This window comes from Hetaerina americana, unplaced genomic scaffold, assembly GCF_022747635.1.
Source record: "Hetaerina americana unplaced genomic scaffold, ioHetAmer1.1.p SCAF_5, whole genome shotgun sequence".
NCBI classification, from domain to species: domain Eukaryota; kingdom Metazoa; phylum Arthropoda; class Insecta; order Odonata; family Calopterygidae; genus Hetaerina; species Hetaerina americana.
Genome location: NW_027287095.1, coordinates 32,832,464 through 32,856,922, shown reverse-complemented (window position 1 = coordinate 32,856,922; position 24,459 = coordinate 32,832,464). Strand labels below are relative to the sequence as shown.

The 24,459-nt window shown below is 36.0% G+C and overlaps 1 protein-coding gene across 1 annotated transcript; it reads left to right on the top strand.

The window, feature by feature from the left end:
- Positions 1–24: 24 nt before the first annotated feature.
- LOC139693727 (angio-associated migratory cell protein) lies at positions 25–11,943 on the top strand. The gene is given in 8 exon segments (XM_071591991.1): positions 25–330; positions 727–851; positions 2,052–2,183; positions 2,260–2,404; positions 5,505–5,710; positions 9,361–9,585; positions 10,604–10,794; positions 11,674–11,943. Coding segments are annotated over 8 exon segments (1,323 nt in total). The 5' UTR covers positions 25–125; the 3' UTR covers positions 11,768–11,943.
- The last annotated feature ends 12,516 nt before the right edge of the window (positions 11,944–24,459 follow it).

The following is a 24,459-nucleotide window of genomic DNA, read 5'->3' as shown; positions in this document are numbered from 1 at the left end:
TTGAATACTTATCACGCGCGATACCATTCGACAAATCTGGAACAAATCCTGTTTTCAGCTAAAATGCCCTTATAACTTACGAACGACTTCGCAAATGCGAAATTAGTTATTAAAAGCCGTCAAATATGTTTCTAAAAGATACTCCGCCATCGTCCCCTGACATAACATCATCAATGGATGAAGAAGAAGTGGAATTTTATGAGGAGGATGTGGACGAAAGGGTAGACAGTGGGGAAGAACTACCAGATGATGGTGAAGAAAACGAAGAACCTGACGAAATGTCAGAACCAACACAGGATGATGCTGATTTGGTGTTTGAAGCTCACACATGTAAGTATAAGTTTGAATACTTATAGTTTTAGCCCACAATAAGGGACAATTACTATAAAGTTAAAATGTTTTTCACTAGTATTGCAAACTATTTTGGGTATCTTTACGTGCATTGCGCATCATAAGTAAATACGAAATATTAATAAAATCGATGTGTGTTATATATTGGCTTATGAATGGATAAACATGAAAAACTACAGAAATTTTTGTTGGACGTTTTATAATTTCGGTTATTGCGGTAATGCACTACAGTGCCGAAAGTATTCAAGAATTTCATTTGCCATTTTTGACCGTGTTATAAGTGCTCATTAGATGCAAAGAAGAGCATATGATCGTTGTTGAAAACACTATCGATCTATGATGACTAAACATGTTGACTGACTTTTTTTTACGAAGCTCCTGTTTTTTGCTGTGACTTAAGCCCTGCTGGAAATTTAGCTGTGACTGGTGGTCAGGATGATATGGCGTATGTATGGAATTTGCAGACAGGACAGACTGAAATCAAGTGTGAAGGGCATAAGGTTAGCATAGAAGTATAGAATATTCCAGTTAATATTTCATGTTGAAATTCTGTTACTACTGAACGTAAATATCGTTACGTATCTTAACGAATTCAAAATTGCACAAAAAGGGAAAAGTTGAGTTGATCTGCTGGCCATAGTTTGTATAATATTATGGGCAGTATTATTATTGATTGACGATGGGCAGAGTCAATAGTCACATGGCCTTTTTTATATGTCATTCACTGCATAAGGTATTTTTGTACTGAAGCAAACTCAGTTAAAATAAAATCCTTCCGCAAACTCTAATCGGAATTAAATTGTTGAACAAAAAGGAGGGTTAATATAGTTGACTTTTGGTGAACACGCATGGGTAGCATAATGGCTGAAGTTTCAAAACTATTTAGGTTATTATGTTGTTTTATCGTCAAAATCGGTTCACTAACTATGTTGTTTTAACTTGCTCAAGCTATGGTTGACTTCGTTGTGACTGGATGGAAATTTAAATGTGATAGTGGACATTTGTTGGAACTTAATCAGATTGACCTACTTCATCTATTTATATACCTTTCCCACTCAGTAATCCTGAGTGCCTCATTGGGTTATTAGTAAATAACTTTCTATCCATTAATGTATGCTTTTGTAATATTTTATTTTTTGTCCACTCATCTTTATGTATGAACTTGTAGGAATTTTAGTTTTGTGCAACATTAAATTGATGGCAGGAGAAACTGTTACTTCTATAAATTGAGCTAATGGATTGCTTTGTAGCATCACAATTATTTGGTGCCTCAATACTGTGGGAAAATATTTGCTATCTCTGACAAATTTATGGTTTTCGGATTTTATAATTCTTGAGCATTTTCTGTTTGCATTCTTTAAGTCATAGGATTGGTGAATTATTGATCAATTCACAAGTGTGTGGCAAATTTTATAAATGTACGTTTTCATGATTCACAAATATGCAGTACTGTAAAAATCAATAAACTTTCAAAATTCACAATTTAAATATTTTCTCGTTAATGATAAACATGGCAGCATTAGATATATGTATATTTGTGTATTAATGTGAAGTTATTCTCCACCAGTACATTTTGGCTTGGTAAATCTGGGAATTATGTCATTATTCAGCCTAATTTTGCCATGAATAATCTGCCCTCCCTTATGTGCATAGGTTTTTTATCAGTTTCTCTGGATTTTTCATCCCAAGATATTTTCCAGGACTCCGTTTCTCATGCCTTTTTCAACCATGATGGCACTTATGTTGCAACTGCTGATATGAGTGGTATTGTACAAGTTTGGAAAACCTCCAACAAAACTTTGATATGGAGCTATACAATGGGAGATCTTTCAGTGAGTAAGCTGGTTGTTCTTTCTGTTTATGTAATAATCATTTGCAGTGTTAATTCATTACTCCTTTCAATTGCAGTGGCTGAAATGGCATCATGGAGCAAATGTCCTTTTGGGTGGTGCTGTGTCTGGTGAAGTTTATGTCTGGCGCATCCCTAGTGGAGATTGCAAAATTTTGCAGGGTCATGGGGAGAAAAATTCTTGTGGCCTTGTTATGCCTGATGGTAATTGCATGTTAATATTACACTTCTGTTTACTGGATTGCCATTTCCCATATGAAATTATTTGATGCTTGAATCCCCTTACCATGCAGTGTGATAAACTTTTTAAAAGTTCAACATTTTTGAAATTTTCCACCAAAAATTCACTTCTCACTTTCAGACATGTTTCCACAATGTCATATCATTTTCATCTCCCCAGTTAATAGGATAATTCAGGGTTGTCAAAATTGTGTAAAAATCAGATTAATATTAGTCATGGGAATTCCATTAACAGAAGTACTTGGCCACTCACTGATAATAGCGGCAGGTGTCCTCTGCATTTGTCAGTTCGGCATGAGAAGTTCATGAGAAGAATTTTTCATGGACGCAATTAATGCCTCTAGCACTTAAACAATTGATCCTCTACTTTTGGACCACATATATAATTGTTCTTTATATGAACAAATTAAAACAAAAAAGAGAGTCTAAGACTGACAAAATCCATCAGTACAATTTTACGTTTTGTTCAACCATTTCATCTATCAAAGTTAAGGGAAGAAGCAGGTTTACGGGATGCCATTCTGTACTGTATTACTTAAAAAAATCACTATTTCAAATGATGAGAGGTTCTACATGTGGAAGTAAATGGAAAAATAACATCTCGGAAATCTGGTAAGACAGCATCCAAGGAATGTCTCCACTGTTGTAAGAGTTTAGGTGGCAGAATCTCATATGCCAACATATCAGCAATGATAAAGTTGACTGCAAATTTATTGCCTGCTAAATGATCAAACTTTGCTGAATACTTTTTTCTCAAGCAAAAATTGCTCAAGGCATAAGATTACAAAATCATTGAAATAACCAACAGCATCATAGTTGTAGCACTATAGGGATGTACTGAATATTCTCCCAGATCATATAAATTGCCAAAGAATACATTTCAAAGCAACTGCCTGAATACTGCCCTACGATGATGCATGACCAGACATTGCAAGTACTATCACTGATGTCTCACAAAAATCAATGTGAAGTTTGCTCCTTACTCTCCCTATTGTCCAGAACTAGTTCCATTTGACTTTCCTCTGTTCACCAATGTGAAGAAACACCTTCATGGAAAGCATGGCATTTTTCAACATCAGAAGTAATGATAGGTGAACTGAGCATGTTTCAACCTGCGATGACTGCCACTGATTCAATAATGGAATCAAATCAATGGAACTTGTTCCACATGTATATTAAACATTGAGCTAACAATATAACATTAAATTACATTTTTGGGCCATAATTATGCAAATAAAAATGTATGATCATTCTTCTATGATGAGCAGACCCCAAATTTGGCTGGCAAAATTTCATTTATTTAGCTAAGTATAAATAATATTCTTAGGCCTTTTTAAATTTTCTATTTTCTTGAGCAAATAAGAATGAACAATAACTGTGATAAAAACTCCAGTAGACTGGAAATGTGAAACATTTTACATGGACCAAAAGTTAGCATACTACTCTACTAATCCTTGCAAAAATATCATTTTTGTGACATTGAAACTAGAAAAAAATATTCCTATGCATCTGAAAACACATTGCCTATTATCCAAACCCAAGTTACCTTCTGAATATGTTTGAGTCACATTTGGATTTTCTCCGAGACTGGCTGGCACAAAATAGGCTTTTATCAGATTTAGGTGAATTGTTTATGATTTTTTCCTTTTATAATTTTAGCACCAACCCCTTTTTTATAATTTTCTCTTTAAGGACCCAAAACATCTTGTCCAAAAGAAATAATTTCTGTAATGTTTTTGATTGCATATGAATTGTCTTTTATTGATCACTTTGAATTGCATTCTTTTGAGAAAATTACCGTAATCTCCTCAATTGAGGATTGTATTGCTGATTTTCCTTTTGACATACTGGCCTGTTTATTTGTGTCCTCTAGAAGGAAGGGGCTTGAGGTTAACTGAGAGTGCAGATTGATTTTTGTAGTAGTGTTATTGTCTTCGCAGGGGAGATGATTGAAGTGCAGCATCCCTTAGATTGGGATGTTTCTACTCGGGAAATCCTACAACCTCTTGTTGAGGGCAGACTGATGCTAGTGGTAGCATCTCTTCCCTTATCTTTTCCTCTTCATGATTCCTTCCTATCCTAAAAGGTGAACATGACCACAACAACGTTCACCATCCCTAATAGCTATGATGGCCCTAACGGTGACTTGATGGTTGACAGGCAAGCAAACTATAATTCATCCTGTATGCTTTTGATTTTTGCACAGTTCTTTAATTGTTTTTTTTCAGTTATATATTCTGTATGGAAATGAATACACATTTATTTGATTCAGTTAACTTGTTATATCTATTTGGTTCAAAAGTAATGCATTTCAAAGTGCAAATTTATTGCATTATGCAGATCTTCTGGTTCCTTTCAGCTTAAAAAGGAATTTGGCTTTAATACTGCCAGAGTCCACTTTAATCATGAAAAATAACTTGTATTGTTTAAAAGTTTAAGAACTAAATTTGAGGAGACTAAAGCAATAAAATGCAGGCAAACCATTAGGAAAATTTTTAGGCATTCTAGTTTTTGTGGCATGCGTTTAAGACGTTTTGGTATGTTGTGCCTACTCTTGACTTATTATTTATCAAATGGGGCTTATTTGTATTTCCTTATTTGTAGTATTTTCAGTTCAATGTATTGATTCTGGAGTGAGATATAACTTATAAGTGATACCTTATCATTGGCCCTGAAATGAAGCAAATTCAGTGACACATTATTCTCCTTGGGCTTAGAAATTAGATAATGCATATACTTATAGAACTGATATTCATTATAGAAATGAATTGAATATTCCAATGTCAAGGAACTTCTCTCATGATTTTTTACTCCTTTATTGATTATTGTTGCCTGTTCTAACTTCTATGTGCTATGCTTAGCCTACCAAATATGATTGTTATTTCCCTTAATGTTGGAAATCTGTTTAGGTGAAGCATGGCATGTCAGTCACATTCCATTCCATCCCATTCTTATGGATGTCAGATATAACCATTATTGTCATCTCATTCTGGTGCTTAAATGTTGTGATTTATATTTTTTTAGACACGTGCATTTCACTGACCTGGATTTTACTTCTTTGTAGGTAAGAGAGCTGTTATTTGCTACGAGGATGCTGTTCTAAAGGTTTTTGATATGAGAAGTGAGACTGTACTACATAGGGTGGAGGTAGGAGGCCGGATATCATCTGAAAGTATCCCAATATCAGTGACTGCTCACTCTGATAACAGTTTGGTGCTTGTTGGTGCAACCAATGGCACTGCAACTCTTGTGAATACTCAAAGTGGAAAGGCAAGTGTAAATTTAGATCTAAAAGCTAAGGCTAATATATAGTGTATTATCACTAATATCATGATAAAATTGTGGTAATGTATCTTCTAAAACATCGTTTTCGTTATTTACAAAGTGAACTCTTGATTATCTTTTCCCTCTAATGCTTGAAAGGAAAAAGTGAAACAATTAAAAAATGCCGTTAATCTAAAAATTATTCCTCATTTTCAAGTATTGATGAGTGATTTAAAGTAATAGTTATTTCTTCCCATGGCAAAGCACTCATTATCCTTTCCTGTTTACTATTAATGAACTTTTAAAACTTTTCTTTGTCATATTTTGAATTTGAACGCATTCTATCCATTAATTCATAATGTCACTACTAAATGAGCTCCATGGCATCTTCAAAACATTTTTGATATCTTTGGCATGCCTGGTGATAGGAAAACACCTTTACTGAAGCCCAAATATAACCACCTCCTAATTATAGTAGCACCTGTCTTGTTATGAAGGAAACCCAAACCACAGTGCATCAGTCCCCAGTATCTCTGTCTGTCACAGGCCCTACACACATGCTGGCTGTGACTCACAGACTCACTGCCGGGATCATCTTTAATCCTACCATCCTCCTTTATCTTGACCAGTTGTGATCTGATGTAATCCCCATCAATCCAATAATACTGTTTGCTATTATATATTGCATAATACTCAGTGGTTTTTCTAATAAGTTAACCACTCTTTGTTCATTCTGGAATCACTGAAATACTTTAAATGTAATGTATCTTATTTTAATTTGGTACATGCAAAGCTATAGGTTACCACTGCCATGCATCTAACTGCCAAATCAAATTAGATTGTGTAGATTAAGAGAACCAGAAGACAGATTTTCATTAGTTTTAAGGATGTGTTTTAGTGGCAGAAATGAGAAGCCTCGGCAGTCTCTCTCTCCTATGACCATAGATATTCTTTAGATAGGTTGACTTTCTGACATCAGAGAAACACTGATTAACGATCAGACAAAATGCTACAGTAATCAACCTGAAGGTTAATTTGATAGGCGAGGGCAATCTTGCCTTGTACTAAGCCCTGAAGTGTATGAAAGTTGGTACTTGTGTGTAAATTCCTTTGCCAGTGGTGGACATACATTGCATATAACACCACCAAACATGTATTATGTGATGCTTAAGAGGAGCATTGAATCCAGGGTGTAATTTTAAGGGAGATTGCAAATTGTATTTTGTTTGAATGTGTCTTTCATTTAATATTTGTTGACTAAACAATGCCTAAATTTTCATTTAGCTAATTGATAATTTATGAAACATTGTTAATTGTGGATTGCTATTCAGTAGCTTATGAGGCAGAATTTGTTATTTATTGTAGAAGAAAAAAGCTAGTGCATCATCACTGTCGCAAAAATCACCTGTAATTTCTTATAAAACAAAAATTATGTTATTTTCTCGTTTAAGAAATAAATTCAACTGCTTGTTTGACTCTCTAAGTTGTCTCTTGTAAGAGATAGGGAGGGGTAGTGACATAAAATTGTCCAGAGTTCCACTAGAGGGAATTGCTCATTTTGAATTACCCTGACAGTATTTTCAGTGAACCAGAGTCAAAGTTATTCAGGATGCTCAAAAATATGGCGAAATATTACAAAATTCTATGAAAATAAATTTGAGCCAGAGGTGGTGGCTACTGACAAATAATGCCAAGAGTCTGAAGTGGACTTACATAGTTCCATCTATCATATAATTGATAGACATATATGTTAATTCTAAATTATGCACGTGTCGTGAAAAAGCTTTCAGAACTAACATGTAAAGAAGTGGAAACAGTAAAAACAAAAGCCTCTGAAAAACAATCATGCAAAGGCATTCCTGTTTTATAGCATTATTGAGTCCCAAGCCTATACCCTATACAAAGCACATAAAAATGCAAGGCTTTTATATAATATGAGCAGTCTGCAGTTGTGGATATGTGTGGATTAATGTTTGGGCCATGTAAAAACTGCTCATACCTCTGAATTTTCAAAGAATTCAAATTCTGAAGAGTCCAAAGTTCAACAGTGAAGTAGTATAAATCTCTATTATGTGAACCATTAGTGCTTATCCTTAAATTAGGATGAAAAATATAAATATGCCATTGATCACAAATAATCATCATCGATAATTGAGTAGTAGATATGTACAGGTATGTCATATGGAGAGCATATTAATTGGGAATATTATTGATGTGAACATTTTTTCTCTTTTAGCTTGAATTATCGATAATAATACTCCTTGAGTGCCTTTGAATGAATTTGAGTTTTTGCAAAATATTCTCTCAGCATGTAGGCACATCCTGTAATACTAAATGCCTAGTGTTTGTCAATGGGATTATGGTGACTGATAATCTTATTTTGAACAACCTCTTTTTACCTTATGCAGTTCACGGATAAAATTATAACTCTAAATGTATGCATGCATATAGCTACATTTATTTACATTGAGCTTACTGCATACCCATTTGGGTACTAAGCTTATAAGATAAATATATTGTAATATCTAAAGTTTCCATAAATCATACTGTTGTGGGCTTACAATAGTGTAAACTCTCTTAATTGGAAAATGAACAGGAAGAAATTCTTAAAATATCCATAAATATTTTATTTTCTTGACCTTAGTTTCAACTCCTAGTGCCATCATCAAATGACTTGAGGAATAGAACCCGAGCTGTCAAAACTAAATATTAGTGGAAATTATATGCTTTTTTCTGTTTATTGTTCCAGGCGTAACTTTGTAAATCCTCATGAAAAATAAACTTTAATGTGACATTGGTTTCACTGTAGTGCAGCATCATCAGGCCAGGTTTCTTTCTGTTCATTTTCCAAAAGTTCCCTCTTTACCTAAAAAGTAATTTTGGGCTTTCCCTATTTACACCTGGGTGTTCATCCCTTTCAAATTAGTACACATTGTTATACAATGATCCCAATTCTTATGCTACATGTCGAATTCTCTCTCGTAGTCTTTTCCTTAAAGCCTGCCAATAAACATGTGCGATTAAATGTAAATTTCTTGAGCGGGTGCAGCAGGATAGGGATACTAGAGCCTTAAAGAGTATCAGGTCTAAAGTGTTGGAATTTTTGTTTCAGTCAACATCTTGTATTTTGCTGCAGTTGAGACATGTGCAAAATGTTTGAATAATAAAGGGCAACAACTATTAAATGATGTATCATTCATAAGCCACTCTCAACTCTTGGCATTAGCATTTTATACCTGTCCCCATTTTGATAACCTAAGTAACAGATACCTCTCCTCTAACTCTCCTCCATTAACTAAATCCAGTCCCTGAGCTTACCCTAATACTCCAATACAATTATTGTAGTACCCTGCAAGTGTTGCTATATTCACAAACACTGTAAAAGAATCATAACAACCTAACATGAAATTCCATGAAGTTATGACATCAATTAAAATCATGTAACTCATATTTGTTGGGCTAAAAACTTCTTAGTTTATTTTTAGATTCCTGACAAGCTAGTGCTTGAATAGTGTGAAAAATGAATAGGTTTCCAAGATATTTCCCCAATCGTCTACTTTTTCCTATTTTCAGATTGTGTGTGATGAGTATTCAGAACTTTCTTGTGAAGAGTGTAAGTTTTCCATTTTCACAATCTGATTTTTCTTCATTTACAGGTTCTGAGTGTGTTAGACTGCCGAAACTCCTCCTCTGCAAGGACATCAGAAAGATCTGTCAGGGGGTCTAATGATGCTGAGGAGCCTGAGAGCACCAATTAGCCTGAGAGCACCAATTCATCATCCTCTGTCGAAGCTGTTGGACTCTGTTCAAATGCATCATTGCCTCTGGCGGCTACTGGAACATTGGATGGTCGTCTGATTATTTGGGATGTGTCGAAACAGGTGAGTGAATAATGTCGAGTGCACGTGGCAAATTTTTTAACGATAACTAGGTTTAATTTTAAAGTGGTTCTTTTTTATTAAAATTTTATTCAAATCCACTTGTGCAATTCTGGGTCGACAACTTGAATTCAGAATTCAAATATGGGAGTAGGCTTTCCTTAAGTGAATTGTCACTGAAACTTTTTGGTTAGTTAAATCCTTTAATTAAATACTGATAATTCAAAATGAAAAAGGAGACCATGGATCTTTCTTTGTGCATTTTTCTAATGCTGTCTGTAATGCACTAATACATACTGTAGAAGTTTTTGATTTTGTGTCTTGTAACCTAGTTCCAATGATTCATGACAGACCTGAGAATCGCATGGTATTTACGTCCTGTAGCCAGAAATAGAAAAACAGTGATTGAGAGTTTTCATTATTTATTGTGTTAACTTGGCCTGTGATTACACATGTACATGAAGGTACGTGATTGTAGCCATGGTAGCCTCTGTTATGCCCTTTATTAATTATAATCTATATTTAAGAGGCCTGCCTCTTAAATATAGATTAGCTAAATGCATTTCAAGGTAAAATATACAGGGTGTGCGGATAAGCAAGCATTTCCTCAAATGAGATTTCCTTGTTGCTTTAGTAAAACCTTCCCCAGACTTCTCCAAAGCATTATACTTAGCAACAATATCGTTAACAGTTGATCTGGGGCACCAGAAGAATCAAACTATTTCAAAATCTAACGCCCAGTGTGAACACTTCTGATAATAATGGCTCTTCGATTGTACTCTGCACTTGTATGTAACATCTCCACCATTTTGAGGTTATGGCTGTTTATTAGATGCCTATAGCTGTTAACAACGCCAATCGCGACCTCCAGTGGAACTATTTCCCGATGGTGGGAAATTCGAATTGAAATTTGTCCAGAGTTAGGCGCTGCACCCTGTACAAGTATAGTCAGTCAAATATCAAATGGTGGGGTTGTGTCTGGAATACAGAGTGTCATTCCTTGTGATGTTGATGTTTTCAGGTCCGTCGCCTGGAATGCCAACTGGATAGTGGAGTGACATGTCTGCAGTGGAATGAGAATGCCTCTTGTGATAGCATGATATGGGTTGGCTGTGTCGGTGGGGAGATCTACCACATAGACGCCAGGGATGGCAAGACTGAGACAAGGCTCTATGGGCATACAGATTCAATTCTCAGCCTTTGCCTATCAAAGTGAGTATACTTTTTTAGCTATCATAGCATGTTGTACTTGAAATGTTTTGTGTTCATTTTGGTTCCTAATGCATGCCTGAAGCTGAGTTTGTGAAAGTTAGCTGCATGACATAGGGGTAGTAAAGGCATGCAGGTTAGATCCTGCACTAAGTAGAAGATGGGTACATGCTGTGTCTCAATAGACGAATAAGGGCATGAGAAGAAGAGGAGAGGGATTACGTCTGTAGTTTAGTGATTTTGAGTTTGCTGGAAGGAAAATATAATAATAGCAGTGCCCACTGTGCATTATCAGACTGAATTTGTCTGTTGATTTTGCTTGTAAACTCATTTCTGGAGAGTATTTTTTCATGCCTGAATATTTATATAGTATATACCAGATTGTGTGACCTTGCATTCAACATGGTAGGCAGTACAGTTCACTACCTTTGCCAATAATTATTAGCAGCTTTGGCAGCATGCTAATGTTCCACAACCTGTGATGCATAAATGAAATTATTAGTGGAATACTATGGCTTTTGACTGAAAATTTGCACCCTCTGTGCTAATTATGTCTGCTCTTAATTAAAATCAGTTTCACTTATTGGTGTTTTAATATCAGTGATGTGTGATAGAATACTGCCAACGAAAGTTTTCATTCTTTCCTGGCGACATTCTGATAATTATGCCCTCTTGGGATTTCCATCAGGTGAGGTGATGAATGGTTGATGTTTTGATAAGTTGACTCTGCTCTTGAAATGTCAGTCATTCATCAACTCACCGGTTGGATATCCCAAGATGACTCTGTAAGCTGAATATTGCTAATTTTCTCTGAACAGTACACATCTAATTGATTTGGTATCCATAAGTTTTTGCCTAATCTCCATGATTGATATTTTTTAGGGATGGATCTACTTTGCTAACGAGTGCAAATGACTGCAAGGCACGGGTATTCAGGCTTGTGGAAACAGCAGCACCAGTAGACACAACTACCTGAATTTGGAGATTGTTTATGCAATTTGGCCACTGCCTTCAAAATACCCTCTGTAAGGGTCAAAATGTTACTGAAAAGCAGTGCCCACTGCTCGATAATGTTTGTTTTGTTATTAATGTATTCTGGTATATGGCATTTTGTATCTTTGATTTATTTGAATAAAAAATGGTTTTAAATTTTTTAATTTTTGATGCTTTGTGTCACTAACTGCATGCCAGAATTTTGCCTTTCTTTTTTTTGTAAAAAAATGTTTATTTCAAAATTTAAATTGCATGTATAAAATTTTAATATACATGCCCTCTATGTCTCTGGATGCATTGAGAAAATTAACATATTATAACAATACACAGATGCCAAGAATTTCAGATAAAATCAAAATGTTCATAGGCTGGTTCAATCAATGCATAAAATTTTTCTTCAGGGACTCTCAAAACTTTGATAATAGTTAAATGCTCTTAGAGAATTTTTTAAATTCAGTTTATGAGGATATTAGCTGGAAGAGTTTGTATTATGAAAGCTCTTAGGGCCAATTCTATCTCTTAGGTATTTTGACTTCTAAAACGTATAGATCACTAACTCTTTTTAGTGGACTGTTTTGTGTGGACTTTTAATTTTTAATTAACTTAATTAATTCAATTAACTTTTGGACTTAAGGACTAACTTTTTTTAGTGGACTGTTTTGTGTGGATCTTCTTTTACCCTTGGAAGATTTTAATTAAATTTCATAGAATGGTTACATTATATCAAATTTTGGAACATATTTAATTTCATTTAAAGTCTCTAGAATGTGGCATTCCCTATCCCATGAACCTCAAGTATGATTTTCCTCAAAAGCTTTTATTTTGCATAGTAAGTAATGACATCGACTGGGCCAGGTAGCAGTTATGTGTGTGTGGTATGCTAATCAATTCGAATATGGACAAACTACTAAAAAGAATGATAAGGTCCACACCACAGATATTTGGCTGCACTTGATAGGATTTTGCAAGAGTATGTAATTAAACAGTAGAGGAGAGGCATATTATTTCACCATATGGAGTCACATTCTGAATTTGCAGTAAGTTCTTGGTATTTATCAGAGAAAGTGTTATTTGCACAATACATCCATGCCACTCCATTTCGGAGGAAGAACTGTCAAGAAAACTATGGTGTTAGGTTATAAAAGGGACCACTCCTTTCTTAATTTCCTCTAACTTCCCTGTCCTTGAATGATTATTTTTCCTGCTCTTCCATATTCATACATTGTTTCATGTGTGCTCTTGTTTTCTTGAGTTTTTTAATATTCCTCATTTTGGCCTCTCTTCAACTACTTTAACCCATGACTTCATTAGCTTTCTCCCTCCTCTCGAAACATTCAATCTTTCCTCATGTGTGTGTTTGGTGATTTGACTCAACCTGCTCAACTTAGCATAACACGAAGATAGATCAGCATTTAAGACTGAACAGTAGATTAGGTAGGGAGAAAGCACTATTCAAGGAATTAAATGAAAAGAAAATGGAGATTAATGAAAAAAATTACAAGTGGAAAGTACATACATACATTTCTGGCACAATTGATAGGCAATGAGATGTTGGAGACTGTGGTAGAAGGGATATGTTAGGCAAATGAGGAAGGAGCAGGAATATGATAGAGATGTTTGATAGGATAGAGGAGGAAAGAAGTATGTATAATTGAAGAATGGCTTGCCACAGTGCCCAATTTTAGGTTGTGCTTTTTGTTAGGAGAGACAAGTAAATGTATTTTTGTGCCATTGCATAGGCAGTGTCCACCCAAAAACTATCCTAACCTGTAGAGTACCAATAATAACAATAAGTCAGGAGGGGTTTACATAAGTCTTTGCCTACTATTTTACCTTAAGAATCTACAAACTTCCAGGGCAAAGTTCACTCCCAAGAAGTCAATTTGAACTATCCTCTTAGTTATTAGATAAAACTGTTATGAAACTTTTTTACCACCATATTATGGTCTTGTTTTTTAAAGAGAATATACCCAATTTCCTGAGAGGCAGCAAAAACTGGTCATCATGGCAAAAAAAATTAGGTATCACATAGTTTTGTCTATACTTCAGTACATGTTCTTAAAATTTTTTAAAAATATGTAATAAGTCCTGTTATAAAACTCAAAATGAGTCTGCCTCTAGAGCTACCTCAACTGATGCTGGATAGCACTTCATGGGATTTCACATTCACCAGCTGACCTGGGTCATGATGCTAGAAATAGATTTTTATTGTAAGTGAAAATGCCAAGGGTAAAACACCACTATGGGTCTTGATACTGTGCTGCGGGGTAGTGAATTGTCATGAGTTGAATAGATGGCATGAAATAACTGATCATATAGAGAGAGTGTAGAGTGGACAAAGTTATTGAAAGTAGATGGCTAGAGTGAATTAGAACCATAGGTGACATTCCAAGTCCCCATGGGAAAAACGCAAGACAGGTAGGGATGAGGGTGGGATCATAGGGATGATCAGCGATATGCACAGAAGTAAAATAGGGTTGTTCTTTTACCCTAGCACTCACTCTAACTTAAATGCCGATGAAATGACGTGACATGGGAGGGGCTTATGTATAGAATAAAGAAGGGTGGGCACTAATTCAATTTAAGTTTAATTCATCAGCTCAATTTAATTCATCATTCAAGGGATTAAAGATAACTCAGTGAAGTTCAATTAATATATTTTTAACTCTGTTGGGTTCAAAGTTAAAGACTGATGAAACTAATTTCAATTCAAACCAGAAGTGACTTTTAAAATCCTTTAGTATTTAACAGTTTTTTCCCTCCATTGAAAACTTACGCACATCTTTTCTTTCATTTCTTAAAGAAAAAAGGAATTTTCGAAGAGGTTAGTTAAAGGTAGAAGTGCAGATTAGAAGTCTTCTACATTCTCTCTTAGATTAGTACCAACCAATACAACTTTATTCTCATGAATTTATCCTTTAATTTGATGGCATTTTAATGTAATAATTTGTGTTTATTTTGTACCATAAAATAAAATAATCAAATTAAAACATTAACATAAAATGAAAGTTAGAGCTACTCAAAAATTAACTATTCAACTTAACATGATAATGTTCAATATTACCACCAAAGTCAGAACAAGCATTGCAGAATCAAGGATGATGGTAAAGAATAACTGGTACCTATATGAAATAAATGAATTATCAAGAAGCAGGATGCTATAATAATGAATGAAGTATGAAAGAATAAATAAGACCTGATGAAACTCTTCACAACTGCTGGTATCATTAGGGAAGAAAACGGATGTAGTCGTGGGTGCATTCTGAGAGAATTGGCAAAAGAAGTATTTACAAAAAGGAGGGAACTGATGCCAGGTAAGTATGCCAAATAAAGAAAAAATTAGTAAAGACTTTGATATGTAAGGTTATATGTGATCCAAAAACATTATCTTTCTTCCATCCTCATTTCAAAAAGTAAAGGCTCTATTCTTATTTCCTTACGGAAAGATGTATGCATAGATCACAGAAGTTTTGTCAAGAAGGCGATATCAAGTGGTGATGGGATGTGGTAGTCTATCACAGAAGCAAGATTTGTATTGGACAGCATGAAGAGTGGTAAAACATAGGTATGAAGAACTGAAAATGCAATGTGTATTGTAGGGTAGGAGTTTGGACTGCAGGAAGTTCATGATTTAAGTTTTGTACAAGTATAGTTGCTAGGAACAATTCAAAAACCTAACTATAATCAGTAGACTAGACACAATAATGATTTAGATTCAGCATCTTTGGTATTGCAATCCTAAGATTGGTTTACTGCAGCCCTCCATTCTTCTCTATTTAGTGTTAATGCTATCTTTTCTATAAAGATTTTCTGTTTTACGTTCTAAATTTATCCTTTTTAATTATCTCTTGGTCTCCACATGTGCTCTTTCCTTTAATCAATTAAATAAGGAACTTACTTTATCAATATTGTTGGCACCTGATGGAAGCTGAACTGTTGAATGGACCTGATGATAGCTATGAAGCTAATGATCATCATAATGTAATAAAAGTGAGAGGATGAATCCAGTGTATTCCTTTTTTCACGAATATGAACTTCCACATAACTGAGCCTGAAACCATTGAATTCTTCCCTTCAATTTTCCCTTCTAACATGTTTTTAACAAATCCATTGTGCCTCAAGATGTGTCCAGTCCATCTAGCTCTTTTTTGCTACAAAGTTTTCCATATGGTCCTTTCCTCTTCTGCTCTTCTCTATTCTTCAGTGATCCTCACATTATCTGTTCATTTAATCTTCAGCATTCTTTTGCGACACCATGTTTCAAAGGCTTCTATTTTTTGATAGTCAACTTTCACAATGTTCTATGTCTCTGATCTGTACAGTTCCATGCTCCATATGAACGTTTTGATGAACTGCTGCATTGTTTATAACATCAGGTTCTTTGAACATAGTAGTTACCTCTTCTTTAAGATCACCATCTTAGCTTTAGCTTTTCTTCAGTCTATGTTGGTGGAACTTCTTCCATCCCTTGTTATACTGCTGCCCTGTTAGATGAAGGATTTCACTTGCTCTAGTTTCACTCCTTTGATTGTAATAACTACCTTCAGCTTCTCTCTTCCACACATAAGGAATTGAGTTTTCTTCTTGTTGATGCTCATATTACAGTACATTCAGAGTCACCTGCAGGTACTCTCAGGTTTCTATAATTACTGGGATACCCTCTGCAAAACAGAACATATTAATTTCTTCTTCATTCACCTTGAAACCTATTGATTCCCATCTCTAGTGCTTCTTTGATTGCCTCTTCTAGATAAACCTTTAATAGTGCTGGTGAGAGATTGTACCCTTGTCAAATTCATCTGTTTATTTCAGCTTCTCTTTTCCTTCCATTGGCAAAGTTGTTATCTGATTCTTGTAGAGGTAATGGATTATTCTTCTGCCATTTTAGCCCATTACGAGCATTTGTAATATCCTGAACATCTTGTTCCATTTTCTGTAGTTGAAGGTGTCCTTGAAGTCCACAAATGCCACTCATAATGACTTATTTATGTGTATCAATAATTTTAGGCAGTACTCTCAAGCTGAATATTACCTTTCTCACTTCTTGATTTCCCCTGAATCTGAATTAATTTTCTGTAAGGTTTTCTTCTGTTTCCTTCTACCCTTCAGGTAATTATCTGTATTTTTTAATTAATAGACATCCGGCTCAATGTTCTGGGTTTGTTGCAATTATTTGATCATAGTTTCCTTGGTACCGTGATCATTGCACTTTTCTTAAAGTCCTCTAGTATTTTTTTCACTGTCTTAGCCAACTTTATCTATTCCAAAGAGGGTTTACTTTGATCCTGAGTCCCTTGATTATTTCTCCATTTATTAGGTCAATTACTGGTGCCTGATTGTTCTTCAGTTCATTCATGATGTCACTGTTGGAATTGCTTCTTACTATTTTCGGGCCATGTCTTTTTCTATCAAGATATCTCCTTTAATGAAGTTAACTTGAAGTGGTTTGGGCCTTTGCTAAAGTACTTAATGTATTTCTTCCATCTGTTCTCATTTCCTTCATCTTCTTTTGGTATCTTTCCATTAGCATCTCGGACGTTGTTGGACTTTGTTTTTCTTTCTCAAAATCATCTCTTCGCCGGTTTATTAGCAGTTTCGCTGTTTCCCTTCCATGTTATCACTGTTGTTATTGATTTCCTCCCAGCAACTTTCCATCTATCTCCCTTGGCTTTCCTGCAGTCATGTATGACTTGGTTCTGCAACTTTTTATTAGTTATATCCTTAGTTTCATTTCTTTAATCATTTTATTTTCTTCTTGCTTCAATGAGTTTTCTTATTTGAGCTGTTATCCATGACCACTAAGATTCCACTGCCTTCCTCATGAGTTTCTCATCTGCTCCTTCCATTAGTATACTTTTTTATTTCTTTCTATCATCCTTCTATGCTAATCTCATTTACGCCTTCCATTTTTCTGCTATGGTCAAAGTCAATCTTTCTCTTGCTCGTATTTCCTCCAGTATCCGTGTGCTCCATCTGAGCTCCTGTATCAATTTCCTCATCTTCTTGTATTGTAGTCAGCTGTCCATGACAACCAGGTTGTGAATACTACTTATACCTGATATGGGGTAGCTCTTACACTAATTAACTTGGCATAGATTATACATATTAATTTGTTTTTTATTTACATAAGCAAACGCTAAATATTTTAGGTGACAAGCACAAGGAACTTCAAGCAGACCACCCTTTCAGGTAGTTCTCAGAGGAAACATTTTTTGCATATGAAAGTCATTTAAGTCACGTTTTGAGATAGAGGCATTTGCATGAATTGATAAATATTATTATGTATCTTTGAACCATAAATAAGTGATATGTTTTCTTAGATGAAGTTGCAATAGTGAAATCAATAGTTAAGTCTAGAAAAAGAAGTCAAGGTATGGTACATATTGCACCATATTCATACCTAAAACCGGAATCAATATTTATTGATTTGTCATTTAAAATCAAGAGTATAAATCCAGGTGTTGACATAACTATTGACCCTCCAGAAAAAAAATTTTTATCTAATTCAATTGTCAGGTCAAAATTTCTACCAAAGAGAAGACTTAAGTTACTTTGATTTTTTCTGTTTTCATAGTCTTTGGCCAATAACTGTAAAAAAATATTATTAATACGTACGAGTATAAAATATGGAAATGGATTTCGAGCGACTACACCTTTCTTTTACAATATCTCTGAATATGCCCCATCGCTATTCCAGAACAGCAATTTTTTTTTACATTTGATAAGAAGTTTGGATGTCATTCTTAAAAATGCGCCTACTCTTGAATGTCGTTCATTGCCGATGAAATGAAATGCGTTGGGATCCGTTCCTCGCGCTGTGGTCCGAAATATGGGAAGTTTTCCACTCCGAAATTTAGAAAGTGGAAGGCATGTTTGAATAACCTTGACCTTGTCGATTATGGACGGATGGTGTTTTAATTCCCACGCACATAATTTGACCGGAGCGTTTGCTTCTGGCGTCGGGGACCTGGACTCCTTCTGGGTGATTGCGTAACCATAATTTCCAAATTCTCTTTAATAACATACGCGTGGTAATCTCGAGAACTAATACCTTCTCCTATAAACAAGTCCACCGAGAGTATATGATAACCCCCATGGGAAGTTACCCTCTACCCATTGAAAATTCCATTTTCTTAAATGTAAAAGTCACTGCGGTATCTTTTAAAAGTAATACATTAGAGCTTCTCCCCGTTTCAAAATATTTATTTCTTAAATTCATAATTATGGACTCCTCCCGAACTTTTAAAAGTTTATTTTTTGCCAAATGGCGAAAAAGAATGCTTGCATACTTGCATTGTAACCAGTTCTTCCTAATATTTTTCTTAAGATGAACATAGAACTACCTCCCTTACCTCTTGTACCACATACGCCAATTACAAGCGTGTCCTCAATAGAAAAGTTACCTCAGAAACACCTCCTCTCACGCAATTCCTCCTAGTGGTTAAGTCAACAAAAGTTTCAATTGTTGGTGGTTTGATGATGACACAATTTTTACGCCAGATGAAAATAGGAGGTGGAAGAATGTGGGTTGCGGCAGGGATATTCAAGCTTCGAATACCGCTGGAGTCAATGTCCCTTGATGCAGTTAGTTAGCAATGCCCCGCCGAGGTGTAAGCCAATTTATTTACAAGAGAATATTTTTGCCCCTGCAAGACAACTCGAGAGATATTTGGAGCGCTAGTAAGTGGAGACACCTGTGGGAATAGCTTCAGGGAATGTACGTACACTTCATGAAAAACACTGCACAGATGACGTGTATATAATATGCTCACACGATGTTGAAAATATTGACGATATATATACGTATACACACATACAAATTAAAATGAAACTAACTGAAATACAAATAGCGTCTATACTTGTACATACACTCAAACGTATATAAGCATATCATTCATAGGTAATCTACCGGTTAAGGTAGGTTTTCGATGGACTCACCCAACAAATAATTATCTGGTCTCTCCTTACAAAACACAACCCAACATGCTACTCTAAAAGTCTTCATCTCTGTATACTTCCTCCCTTTATTCCTTCCAATATCCATATCCTATTTCTGCCCCTTCCTTTTTTGCCTAACAATCTCCCCTTTATCAGAGTCTTCAACATTCAACTGCCAATCAATATGCCTTCCGTCAATTTTTTCTGTCTCCTTAGAATTTCTCCCAGCAATCCCCTCGCCTCCCCTCCATTACTAGCATCTTCTCACTTGTTTTCCTTTCTGTCCACTTACTCTTCCCCATACTTCTCCACACCCACATAAAAATCCTCCACTCTACACCTATCATCCTGCTTCCATGACCATGTTTCCGCGCCGAAAATAACTACGTTTCACATCAAAGTTTTCACGAGCCTTTTCTTAACATTCTTACTCAACGTTCCTGTCATCAACTCCCTCCTCTTTGTGAAAGCCTCTTTCCCTATTGCAATTCTTCTCCTTACGTCCCTAGTACTTTGACCGTGTTGGTCCAAATCACTTCCGAGATACAAACTGTTCCACCTGCTCTAGTTTTTGCCCTCCTATTTTACTCAGTTTGTCAGTCAGCCTACTTGGCTGACTGACAAACTAAAGCTTGGTCATCAGCAAACCTAACTCATTTAACAAATTGCCCGCCGACTTTCATTCCAGTTCTTCCCATGCCTATTTAATCATTTCCTCTACATATACGTTGAACAGCACCGGTGATAATGGACAACCTTGCCTTACACCTCTCCCTAATACAGCCCATCCGGACTCTGCGTCCCCCACTTGCACCTGAGCAGTCGGAGACATGTACGAGTCTCGTACATGTTGCGAATCGTCGTCCTGTACCTCCAATCTATTCCTATTTTCTGCAATATACTCATTAGTGTTTTAACCTTCTTGTATAGCGCACCAACTTCACCCTTCTTCCGCGAAATTTCCCTATCCTCGCACTTCGTCTTCCGCCATATATAAAAACATAAACACAGTAATATAATAATATATGTATGTATTCCTGTATATATATAAAGATTTTATTTTAGTATTAATAATATAACCTTGAATGGCAGTATACGATAAATGTATACTCAAAAAATACGCCAAAAAATTTTTCTGAAATGATAACATTAATGCCTTTTATGATGTGTATGTATACAGGTCTCCTGTATATTACAAGTCTCTTATCGCGCTAACAAATATACCAAGTATTTATCGATCAATGAAGTATTGTGGCGTCCTTTTCTTAATTTGAACATATTTATTTCATTCATTATACCTTAGATGATAATATTAATGCTTAACGAAAATTGTTTTCTCGGTGAAATATAGACCTTGCATGAAGTCACTCTCACTGAATGGGACGACATCCTTTGTCGTCATTTGCTGTCGTGTCGTCAGTCATGTTTCTCAAGAGATCTAAAACGATAATTTTCTCTTTTGCAAGAAATGAATATTTTATCAGTTTTTTAAGTTCTATCGTTATGCATCTAGTCATCTGCATTAATCCGGAGGAGTGCGTATGATTTAATTCCATAATTAACCCATAAAATTACAATCCAGGGAACTCCCTCCCACTAGCAGAATAGACCCATTATTGAACGAGCGAACGTTGTATTGATCAGGTAAATATATGTAGGTACTTCCAAGTAATATTACATCATTTATTACTACTTCCGATTGCTGGGTACTCATTTGCTTACTTTAGTTTAGTTTACTTCGCGAACGAACACAAGTACGAATATATCCGATGCATGAGTTGTGATATATTACAGTTATACTCCAGTATTCATACGAATACTCTGAGTGGGTACTTGAGCAATCATGAAGGAGTATTACGGGTATTATACCATATAGATATACGTGGTCTGTGCAATAAATGCGCGAACTTGTGCAATCTGGTGGCCATAACGCGGACTATAGCCCCGCCCATAAGTGGCGCTAGTTGCCTGAGACCCAATGAGCCGTCTGTGCTTGGCGGATCGTCGAGCTGTGCGTTTGGTGCCACTTACAGGGTTCGTCCCGAAAATTAGTGTACTGAGCTCAGGAAAAAAAATTTATTACACTTTTACATATCTTAAGCTAATATTCCTCAAAATAGGACCCTTGTGAGTCGATACACTTGTTCCAGCGGCGTTCCCATTCCTGGAACGCTCCCGCGAAGGCATCATCGGGAACCTCTCGAAGACACGTCGTCACGGCCTCTTTGACGGCGTCCAAAGTCCCGTATCGCGTTCCTTTCAAACTCCTCTTTATCTTCGGGAACAGAAAGAAGTCCGGTGGTGCCAAGTCCGGGCTGTAGGGTGGGTGCGGCAGCGTTGCCACGCCGTGCTTGGCCAAGAAGTCCGACACGACAAGCGCGGTGTGAGACGGCATGTATGTTAATTTCTGTTGTCCTTGTTTTTACTGTTTGTTGAAAATGGAAATTGACGAAATCATGGAGCAATGAATCAACATAAAGGTTTTTGGTGAAGTGCATTAAAAGTTATCAAGAAACTAGTGAAATGTTGACAGCTGTTTATGGTAATGATGATCTGAAGAAAACATCCGTTTTCAAGTGGGTTGAGCGTTTTAAATATGGCTGACAAGACGCCACTGATGATGCAAGACCGGGACGACCTTCAACCACCTGTGTTGACGACAACATTGATCGTGTGCGGTCCCTTACCGATCGTCGAAAAACTGTCCAAATGATAGCCGATGAACTGAATTTAGGAAAATCAACAGTGCACACTATTTTAACCGAGGATTTGGGTTTTTAAAAAATATGTTCAAAAATCGTGCCCAAGCTGCTGACGCCAAATCAAAAGTTGAAAAGAGTTGAATGTGTTACTGACTGGAAAAATTCTCTTGAAAACGATGCTGGATTTCTCAATAGGGTAATCACTAGTGACGAATCGTGGTTTTGCGAGATGACATAGAACTAAATCGCAAAGCAAGGAGTGGAAAGCATAAGATGTACCTCGAACCAAAAAATTAAGAAAAAGCCGATCGAAAATCAAAGTTATGCTCCTGGTTTTCTTTGAGGTCGAAGGTATTGTTCATCATGAATTTCTTCCTGAAGGACAAACAGTAAATTCTGAGTTCTACCTTACAGTTATCAAGCGTTCGAGAGATGGCGAGCGTCGTGTGCGACCAAATTTGACTCAAGGCGATGGATCCTTCACCATGACAATGCACCTGCACATTCAGCATTGATTGTTCGCCAGTTTCCGGCAAAAAATTCAATCGCCATCCTTGATTATCCTCCTTATACGCCAGATCTCACTCCCTGCGACTTTTTCCTATTCCCAAAATGTAAAAGTGGGACGAGGGGACATCACTGGGAAGATGTGGCCACAATAAGGCAAGAAACGACGAGAAAACTAAAAAGCCTAAATACCGAGGACTTCCAAGGGTGCTTTAAACAGTGGAAAAGAAGATGTAATAAGAGCATAACAACGAATAGAGAGTACTTCGAAGGGAACAAAATCGATGTAGACTTAATTTTGCAAAATAAAGTTTTTATGGCCTCAGTTCGCGTATTTATTGGACAGAGTAGTAAATGTTCCGGATCATGGAAAACACAAACTAGTACTTAAGGAATTAGCCAAGCGTAGAATTAAGTATTTGTTTAGATAACCACGCAAACATTCCGGCTGCCATTGTTCCTACTGCAGTCATCAACTATGCAAAATAGAACTAGAACATGGAGTCATGAATACATTTAGCACTTTTCCTAATCCATTTAAATATATGCAGGGCGAAGGGCTGGAAGGAAGCTATTCTACGGGGTTCATTCGTAAGGTCGACGGAATGGAATTTGTGTTAATGATGCCTCACGCCCACTGCTTGTATCCTCAATAATCACCAAAAAGTCGTTAACTTAACATCAATCCTAACCCCAAGGGATTTTGCATTGTTCTTTTCAAACCTCTGAAAAAGATAATGAGCTATTTATGTTTTTTTGACAGCTCGACATTAGATAACTTGGATGTGATCGGAGTACTAATTACATTCTATTCTTCTCTGTCGCTTGCATGTTAGCCAGCTGAACTACTCGGCTACGCGCGCCATGCCAATCGTTCGCACGAGTTAGGTGACTTTGACTTCATGTTACTGGCTGATTCACGAAAGTTGGCAGGTCAATTTGTTGTTTATTTGTATTCCTCCAACATTATCAGTAGTATATAAACCGTTTAAATTATTTAACATTTTTACAATAAATAGTTCTGTTTATCAACTACTCCTGGAGACATCTGAAATGGGAGGGCAAACATATACATACAGATACGTGCTTCGAAAATGGGAGGGCAAACATATACATACAGATACGTGCTTCGAAACACCAGAGCGAAAGTTGGTATTTGGATTATTGATTGATATGTAAAGGTATTACAAAGAATAATTTAAAATAATGAGAAGTAAATAGAGAAGCGATTTGAACAGAAATAAATATACAAAGTAAGAATTTTAAATAATTGCGAAGTGATGTACAAAGATTTCCCAAATAGCGGAGCCATTAATTACTGCTGCCAATTATACTTACCGAGGTCTAAGTAACGCCTTCTTGCTACTCGAATATGCCAGACATTTCACCTTATCTCTGATTCCACCCTTCCCATGACTAAAGTCACATGCGTGCGTACTTATCTACTGAGCGCATATGCCACGAATGCGTTTGTAAAATTTTGTGAGAATAATATCTGTATTCCAGAGTTCCCATCGATAAATGAGAG